The 10,032-nt window shown below is 35.0% G+C and overlaps 1 protein-coding gene and 1 pseudogene across 1 annotated transcript; one reads left to right on the top strand and one right to left on the bottom strand.

Annotated features, from left to right (window-relative positions):
- Nucleotides 1-307: 307 nt before the first annotated feature.
- Nucleotides 308-2,452, top strand: LOC106433532 (dol-P-Glc:Glc(2)Man(9)GlcNAc(2)-PP-Dol alpha-1,2-glucosyltransferase). The gene is given in 10 exon segments (XM_013874360.3): nt 308-495; nt 622-640; nt 642-669; nt 672-791; nt 794-957; nt 1,030-1,294; nt 1,403-1,540; nt 1,629-1,833; nt 1,911-2,053; nt 2,145-2,452. Coding segments are annotated over 10 exon segments (1,569 nt in total). The 5' UTR covers nt 308-316.
- Nucleotides 2,453-6,495: 4,043 nt separating this feature from the next.
- On the bottom strand, nt 6,496-9,400 carry LOC125599913 (annotated as a pseudogene).
- Nucleotides 9,401-10,032: the final 632 nt, after the last annotated feature.

Below are 10,032 nucleotides of genomic sequence, written 5' to 3'. Positions count from 1 at the left end.
TTCTGTTATCTTCTGTATTATGTCGAAAAAGAAGAAATTAGTATAATAATATCTTTATTAAAAAAAAAAAACTAATAAAGATAAACTATCACCATTTTATATTACTAGTTTAGAACTGATTTGGGCTTTTTCTTTAGAACGGACTTGGGCTTTAGTCAGAAAACTAGTAAGGCCCAATAAAAATCTAGTAATGTTGATTTTGGATTTGACTCCTCTCTGGTCAATCGGAATCGCACTGTATTCAGCTCACTTGTTTCTCCGGCAAAATTCGATTTCAATTTTCCCCGGGGAATTGAAGGGAGGAAAAAAAAAAACAATGGGGAGACTAGCGATTGCAGCTATAACGAGCTTGTGGGTGATTCCCATGTCGATCATCGTCAACCACATTGTTCCCGATCCCTACATGGACGAGATATTCCATGTGCCTCAGGCTCAGCAATACTGCAATGGCAATTTCAGGAGCTGGGATCCAATGATCACTACCCCACCTGGATTGTAATGCTCTCTTCCTTCTTAATTTAATTTTGTCTTGTTAGTGCAAAACTTAAGAAGAGAGTGATTGAAAGTTTGAATATTTTGTAACTAGTAGCTGAAAATGTTGACTTTTTGTTGTTGTTGCAGGTACTATCTATCACTTGCACCATGTTGCTTCTCTGTTTCCAGGAATGTTATGATGAGAACTACTTCTCAGTCCTTTTCAGAAGCTTGTTCTACGTCTGTCCTGAGGTCTACCAATGCTGTTTTTGCAGTCTTGTGTGGAGTTCTAGTGTATGAGATTATCAGGTTCTTGGGGCGAGTCTCAGTGATAGAAAAGCAACTTTAATGGCTTTGGTCATGTCTCTTTACCCTCTCCACTGGTTCTTCACTTTCCTCTACTATACGGATGTTGCGTCTCTCACCACTTTTCTTGCCATGTACCTCGCTTGTTTGAGGAGAAGATATATCCTCAGTGCTGTGGTAAGTCATTTTGAAGCTGTTTGTTTTTTCCTGTCAGAATTACAAATTTATTTATGCTTATTGTCCTTGCAGTTTGGTACTTTAGCGATTTTGATCAGGCAAACAAATGTAGTCTGGATGCTTTTCGTTGCTTGCTCAGGTGTTTTAGACTTCACTCTTGACTCTCCGCGGAAAATGGATGATAAACAAAAAGTAAATAAAGATTTGCATCAGTCCATTGATAGGAAAGAAGCAACTCTGAGATCGAATCTTAGAAATAGAAAACCTGATAACAACTTGGATACTAGAGACAGTTTTGACCGTGGCAAATCTGTTTCTTCAGCAGAGGATACTTCAGGTATGTTGCTAATAGTTTGACATATATACTGTTAAACATAAGTGTTCCTTACTCTTACAATATCTAAGGGTCTTTTTGTACATATCTTTTAATGAAAACAATATACAGGCTTAGTCTATGATGTTTATGATGTAATCTCCACATCTTGGAATATGAAGTGGAAGATTTTGTTCAAATTCAGCCCTTTCATCGTGGTTGTGGTAGCCTTTGGTATTTTTATACTCTGGAACGGCGGTATAGTCCTCGGTATGATTCATCCATATGCGTTTTCTGTAAATGGAAAGTTATGTTTCTGTTGTCTTTTTTACTAATCCATCAATTTCAAAATCCGCAGGTGCAAAAGAGGCTCATGTGGTTTCACCACATTTTGCGCAGATAATGTATTTTAGCCTCGTCTCTGCACTTTTTACTGCTCCCCTACACTTCTCAGTAGAGCAAGTGAGAAATCTACTCCAAGAGCTCCGAAGAAATTGGCCCTTAAGCCTTCTACTAACTCTTGTGGCTCTAGTAGCTGGTTTTGCCTCTGTACACTTTTTCAGGTTCAGTTTCTTGACACCTCTCAAAACACCTCTTAAGGTCTTCCACTACAAACTCTCATTCTGAAAAATAATTGCAGCTTGGCTCATCCTTATCTTCTCGCTGATAATCGCCACTATCCATTCTATCTATGGAGGAAAATTATCAACGCTCATTGGTTGATGAAATACATGCTAGTCCCGGTTTACGTCTATTCCTGGTTCTCAATCCTAACTTTATTAGGTATGTTCAAATCATTTTTGTGTGAGATGGTTTTTTTATCTTCCTTTTTTGGCATTGTGAATTTGACTTTGGTTCTGTCTCAATCCGACAGCAAAAACTCGAAGCAAGATCTGTTGGGTGTTGGTCTATTTCTTAGCTACATGTGCTGTTCTTGTTCCTACGCCATTGATCGAGTTCAGATATTACACCATTCCGTTTTATATCTTCATGCTTCACTCCTGTGTCAGAAGCAGCGGTTACACAACTTGGCTTCTTACTGGAACGATTTTTGTGTGTATCAATGTGTTTACAATGGCTATGTTCTTGTTTAGACCATTCAAGTGGAGCCATGAGGATGGTGTCCAAAGTTTATTTGGTAGGGACAAAGGTTTATACTCTTTTGCTGCAATTAGTTACTAGTAGGTCCCTCGGAAACTGGCGAGTTCATACCATTTTCTGTCGATATAAAAACATCAGTTTTGAGGTTTCTGTTACTGGAATCCATTACTGAAATGTTGTGTTTCTTTCTTATTTTGAATTTAGCCTTTGCACAAAACATAAAATTTACATCATGCTAAATGAGCTTGTGATAATAGAAATATTTGAAGCATAATATGTATTTCAATATTCAATTTTATATTATTTTGATATGATATTTACGATAAGCATTTAAATTTCAAATAAAGTACTTTATATATCTAATTTTATATAAATAAATATATACTAGGTGTTTTCCTACACAACGTGCTTAATAAATTTCTCAATTTAAATGATATTTAAAAATATTTTTTTAATATTGTAAATTTTATTAGTTTCTTATCAATATTTTAATATAAATTAATTAAATTAAACATAAAAATTAAGATAAAAACATTTTTGTTATTTTAAATTATATTTGATAATATGTGAGTATATATAAAAGTATAATCTCAGATAGATTTTTATCTATTTACTTTGGTTAAATATTTAAATCAACTTGTATAACATTAATAAAAAACGATATAAAAATTGTATGATTATCAAAATTTTAACTAAAAATATTTATAAAATTTGTAGATATATAAAAGAAACTAATGATATTGCGATTTAAAAATTTATAAGCTTTTTAAAAAAATGTAGAAAATTTTGAAAATTTTAGTAATAAAATTGTATACTTCTAAAATTAGAATTAAGTAATATTTCAGAACATTTTTTCGGCTAAGGTTTTTTTTATCCAATATTGTCTATCAAAGACAATAACACAATAGTTGATATGATATATCGCATCAAGAAAGCCAAAACAAACTCTTGAGAAAATAATCTAACCCGTCAAAAAATATGATTTGACAATAACGATTACAAGAGAAATCAATGATGAAATCCATGCCGAATATTGGTTGGATGATGACAATACATTGATATCAAGCTGATCTTGTTTTACGCTTGTGAACAATACATTACAATAATATTTCAGAACTTGTAATGTCGTATTTGAATATATATATATATATATATTTAATGATGAGATTTATAAGTTATTATCACATTCTAAAAAGTTTATCAAACATTAATCAACATTAAATGTAATGTATGAATTGTTACCATATTCTAAAAAGCTTATCAAAATATAAATCACGGTAAGTGTAATTGTCCATCTCAGATTCAGACATAATCTATGTTATCATTTCAGTAGACATGTCACATTTCTTTTGTGAAATTGATTGTGTAGAGTACATTTGGCAAATGACTTCTCAAATAATGTTAAGAAGTATTTCTTATGCTTTGTTTTAAAATTTTAGATTTTGCTTTGGGTAATCCGAACCAATCTGATATAACCTGAATCCTAACGGTATATGGTTACTTTATAGATTTTAAGATGTGATACATATTAGAACCGAAATCGATTTTTTTATATCTGAACTCGGCCCGTACTCACAAATTTACTAAAACGGGATCTATGGTGTGTTACAAATTAAAACCAAATCCAAAATATCTGACCCGAATACCAACGGGTACCTAAACACTCGAACCTATACTTACTCTTGTTTTGTTTTGAAATTTTTCATACGTTTGAGACTTAGACCAATGTTGGAACGCACAATTCATCACATCATTAAATATAAACCAAAGTCTAATATATAGTTTTTATTTACAAAATGACGACGTGATAGTAGCACTAGTGGCTAGGGTTGTGCCTCCTCCATTTGTCCTTTCGATCAGCTGGATTGCGTGTTCGATGGAACACAGTCTCTCCCATTTTAAGAATCTTCTTCCATGGAATGTTTTTCTTTGGGTCTGTTGCAAATGTCTCCACTCTCACCTAAGCCAATAACACAACACATATGTATCAACAAAATACTTACGTGACATATGGTGTTCTGAGAGCATCTGCAAATGGTTAAACATCAAATTACTTTTGACACTGGAAAGTTGGAGGAATCAAAGAAGAAATCTAATAAATTTCGTTTGAAGGAAACTGAAATACCATCAAGGAAGTTTCATGCTCTTGACTTAGTTCTTCTATTTGGCTCTGCAGACCAGCACACTGCTCTTGCAAAAAAAAAAACATGTATCCCTCCTATTCCCTGCAATGATAAGCACTAGATAATATATGCACAAGATAAGCACAAGGATAAGTCCTTGAGAGTTGTGACTATTTGGTTATTGTTAGAACAAAAAAAAAAAATCTAAAACATATATGTAAAATGCAGATCATAGAAGTTAGTTGCATTCTTCAAAAAATCATCAGTTTTGAGGTTTCTGTTACTGGAATCCATTGCAACGGTCTTGGAGAGATTCGGGGTTCAACTACTTGAAATGCTGACTCGACTACACCGATTTAGGTTAACCGATCTTGCCGCTACTGAAATGTTGTGTTTCTTTCTTATATTGAATTTAGGCTTTCTACAAAAATAAAATTTGCATAAAAGTAAAATGAGCTTGTGATAAGAGAAGTTAGTTGTATTCTTCTACTTGTGTGTTTATTTAAAAAATTGATTTAACTAATTTAGTATTGGAAATTGTCTCGAGCGTGGTCCTACGTATGTGAAACTGTGATTGAAAATGAAAATGTTGCTGTCTTACACATTACCAACTATGTATTCCGATATGAAGACTAGGTAATGGTCACCTAATAAGGAAAAGCAAAGTGGATGGTTTATGTGTGTGAGAATGTTTGGTGAGTCAATGTGGAAGAGAACTTCCAAAGTCTTGGGAGCAGAGCTTTACTATTTTGTCAGAATAGATACAGTCGAATGTTAGGAGCAAACGTGTGCTTTTTTCTTTTGATACAGTCCTAAATGTTTTAGTAGTTTTACCAAACTCAGAAAAATGGCGAACAGTTCATCTATTTAGCTTAAAGCTCATAATATTTGTAACATTTCTCTATTAATATATATGATTGATCATACTAGAAAATTAAAGTTTTACTAGTTGAGAGCTGTGACCATTTTCTTATTGTTAGAACAAATAAATCTAAAAGATATATGTAAAATGCAGATCATATATATGTAACATTGCTCTTTAAGCAAAAAAAATTGCTCTCTTAATAATATGACTGATTCTGATAAATAATTTTGACAACGAGAAAAATAAAAGAGACAACTTTTTGACTTATAAATTTATAATAGTCACAAATACATTTTGAATTTGTCAATACATATCGTGACTGATAAGAAAATGTGAAGCTGATCATATTCTATCTTTATGGCCGAGTATGATGAAATATATCTTCATATTGACATTCATAATATGAAACTTGAAAAAGTAACATTTTGTATATTTTCGTGAACAAGAACAACAAGGCAAAAGTCTTTGTGAAAGTAAAAGAAGATATTTTTTATTGGAAGTCTGAGAGGAAAAAAACTTTTGATTTCAAAACTGTGAGTATGATGGATAAGTTGATAGATCATATGTCAAATGAGGTTTTTATCTAACCATTGACAAAGCGTCCCGAACACGTCTTTCCACATTTTCAGATCAAAAGAAACTGATACAAACCCTTCGAAGTTGGGACTTAAGGCTTTTTTTTAGGTTTTAAATAGTTTGAATTTTAAAACAAAGTTCTTAAGGAATATAATATATCCATGAAAAATGTGGGAAATATTTTCTAAAAAGAAGTTAAACGCATGGAATTTTTAAAATGAAGTATACACACACCGACACACGTATGTATTATATATGGTCTTGACATTGGGATCTTCTAGATCTAACATACTAATTATTTCAACAACGCACGTATTCAATGGTCTATAGTAAAGAGTTGCAGACTCAGACATATGTTGTGTTGCTGTTGATATTAAATTGTAAGTACTGTAGTTAGAAACCTAGGATATGAGATAGAAAGAATACTTGCGGTTTTGATAAAGTTCTATTATATCAAGCGAAGAGAAAAAGATTTGATTTACAAGGAAACCAAGAAAAGCCAAAGATATGTATATGCCCACTTTGGTTCGCTTTTGTTCACTAAACTATTTAGGTAAAAATAAATACATCAAATGAAAAATATTGTGAGAAAAATTCAAATTGGAAAAAGAAAAAAAAAAACCGAGTTATTGGAATTAGTTCTTCAAAGGATTCAATTCATGAAAAAATAATAACAATATTCACATGGACGATCTCCATATTCTTCCTTCAAGTGAGATAACAATCAAAGAGATATCATCATGATACCTCCGACGATCTCCTTGTGGTATTTCCAACAGTTCATGAAAATCCATACCTAAAATAAACAAACCAAAAAATCAGACTTCAACGTTGGTTGGAGATAATCAAATTTAAATGTAGTTTGACTTATTTATTAAATATTTTATTTTTTCTTACCATATTTGTTGGCAGCACGTAGGAGGACCTCCTGGATCAAGTGTTGAGCTGGATCGCCTTCAGGAAAAGCAGAGATGAAAGATTCAACCTCGAAAATGGCTTCTTGGTTAGAGAAATATTCATACAACCCATCCGAAGAGAGGATCAAGAACTTGTCACGTGACGTTAGCTTGTGATGACATAGAGATGGAGAGCATGTGATGTACGGTGATGTCCCGATGTAGTCGATCCTGAACATCTCTAAAAGTGCATCGTTCCATTTAGGCTGATAACAAAAACAAAGAGACAAAAATAAAACACAAATATTAGATACAATAAGATTTGTCTATAAGTGTTGGTTCATAAAATCATCTTACAAAACCCAAATAATGCTAAAGGAAATTGTCTATATCAAATTGTTTTGGATAGCCCATGATATATTAATAATGTTAATAATATTCACCTGTTTGAGAAATCCAGCTCCAAATGCACGAGTAACCTTAAGATAACCTTTAACTCTATCATTTTCTATTGCACCATCATCTTCAGGATGTTCCTTCTTGATTCTTCTCACTTCCTGTACTCATTTAAACAAACAAAATTTTAACCCATCAGTTTCTCAATCCACAGACTTAACATTTGATTCTTTGTGTGTTTACCTCTTCAATACGTGTGCTATGTTCTTTGTTAAGCTGTAGAGGAACCAAACTATTACGCGCTATTGCTCCATTCATAAACATTTCTCTAACTTCCTTGATCTCTCCATCTCCTTTGCCTCCTGCTTCCAACCACCACATTAGGCTTCCTCGCTAAAACCGCTCGACTGTCTCCAACATTCATGACATAAACATCTTCTCCTTCATCAACGTCACGAGAACGCATGATCCCATCAATGCCAATTCAGGATTCTCTTCAACCATCGTATCAGCTAGCTCTAGATACGCCTCCTCTGTTTTCCTCAAAGCCTGCACAAGAGCTCTCAGGACATCTCCGTGGTTTGTTGTCGTCGAGTTTGATCCCTTCTGATCGCAGTCGTTGTCAGATTTGGTATCGTTATTCTCCCACTCGCATCTCCATTTCACACTCTTCTCTTGGTTTCTTGCGCCGGAAGCAACCGCGTCAATGTTCGTCGTTACAGGGAAATTCTCTTTGCCCGAATCCGAATCTTCCTTGTCGGAACGTTTCCGATTTGAGTGTCACCGTTTTCTCCTAAAGTTCTGAGCTTTTCGTCGTTACAGAGTAACCCGTTGAGCTCCTTTTGCACGGCGGTGTATAGATTGTTGAGTAGATAATCCGGCGCATCGGGACCGCTGAAACCGTCGTAGATTCCGACAAAAACCCATCCGTTTTCTTCAGAGACGACCACGTGTACACGATCTTCCCCTGCTTTCCCCTGAGCCCATTGAACATCCAAAACAGAGCATTTGCTCTGTTCTTCTTCCTCTTCTTTAGCTTCTCGCTTGTGATCAGGTTTAGGATTCTCGTTGACAATCTCAGGTTCATGATGACGATCAGAGTCTGGTGATTCAGAACCGTTGATCGGCTCGATCACACTCTTCTTCGAGCTAGGTTTATTGTTGGAGATTAGATTGGTGAACAAGGCTTTGAATGTGAGAAAGTTCTTCTTTTTCTTCGGTTTAGTTTTTTCCGGTGAGGCTTTTCTTCTTACCTTCTTCTTCTTCATCGGTTTCTCTTCTCTGTCTTATTCTTTTTCATAAACTCTATCGGACCCGAATACAACCCGCTTTCGATCGGACCCGATAAGAACCTCCTCTCAAACGGACCCGACTCGTGACCCGGCTCGTTAACAATCGGACCGACTGACACGTGGAGCCGCCGCGCGGCACAGGCTGGAGAGGGAGAGACGCGAAGTTACCAGAGCTCTCGAACGCGGAGGCTGAGCTGTACATACAGTCTGAATCCGACGACGCAGAACCGGAGAGAGCTGTTGACGGATTCGCGCTGACCGACGCGCCGGAGATCGATCGGAAAGTGGTGGTTTCTGGGATAGGTTCTGATCGGAGAGGAATCTCCGGCGTATAAGAAGGCGACACTGCTACTCCGGTGACGTCCGGTCGTATGTAGCAGAAGGAGTGGCCGAGTCCGTCGTGGACGAGAGATACATCGTATCGCCGGGAGATTTCTCCGGCGACGGTGCCGGTGCAACAGGGGCTCAAAGTGGTGACTCCATTCCCCATCTGTCAAAGAAGTAAGTAACAACACACAGATATGAAGCGATGGTTCATAAAAGGAGGAGATCGATGGTGTGAATGGAGTTTGGTTAATTTATGGTGGAACCAAAATGAAGAAGAAGAAGAGACAGTCACCACCTATGTAAGAGAGAGAGAATGAGAGAGAGAGAGTTGACATTTGAAAGTTTATTCTTTATGAATTTGGTTTATTCTAATGTTAGTGGAATTAGTAAAATTATACTACTTCAATATACTATTTCCGACATTATGCTTTCTACTATTTTAATACTAACTAACGATACAAAAATAATTAGTTTTAAAATAAGGTAATGACTAATGAGGAGGGTGTATAACTTTGCCCCTGTCAACATTCTGAATTAGTGATGCTCTATACAATTTGAGTTTAACTAAACCAAATATAAACACACCATATTTTCTGTTCAGAATTTTATAAAAACAGGTTGTTTTTTTTTTGTAGGGAGTTGACTTTTGAAGAAGATAAAGGAGAGGCATTAAAATATACATTGGCAAAAAGTCAAATGACTTAATTAAGTGTTGAAGTCTCGTAGCTACCAATTAACTAAATTATTTGAAAAGCTCATTTAAATCATTACGTTACTGTGAAAATGGTAAAAAGAACTCTACAAGTATTTAGAACAAAAAAAAAAACTATATGTAAAAAAACAAAAAAAAACAGTACTAAATGACGATCTCATAATAGTATTTGTTTCAGTGTTTCTATGAAGATTTGATTGCAGAAAACAAGGTGAAATCATGCAAAATGCTAATTTGGGATAGTGAATAAGTCTTGTGGAGTCAAATCTGTAAAGAAAGAGATCTGAATAATCGTGAGATTCGATTCGACTTGTCCTTTCACCTTCTGAAATTAGAAATATGTATACACCCAGAGCCACCAAATGCTTCTTCTCAAAACCGGTTGCTAAATGTAAAAGGCCTTAAACCATAATGGGCTACGAATAATAATGGGCCACATAGTACTACTCTAATGGGGGAGGTGGTTTTTATTTG

Source organism: Brassica napus, unplaced genomic scaffold (assembly GCF_020379485.1).
Source record: "Brassica napus cultivar Da-Ae unplaced genomic scaffold, Da-Ae ScsIHWf_2059;HRSCAF=2710, whole genome shotgun sequence".
In the NCBI taxonomy this organism is placed as follows: domain Eukaryota; kingdom Viridiplantae; phylum Streptophyta; class Magnoliopsida; order Brassicales; family Brassicaceae; genus Brassica; species Brassica napus.
Note: the sequence above shows the minus strand (reverse complement) of the source record. Positions and strands in the feature narration are given on the sequence as shown.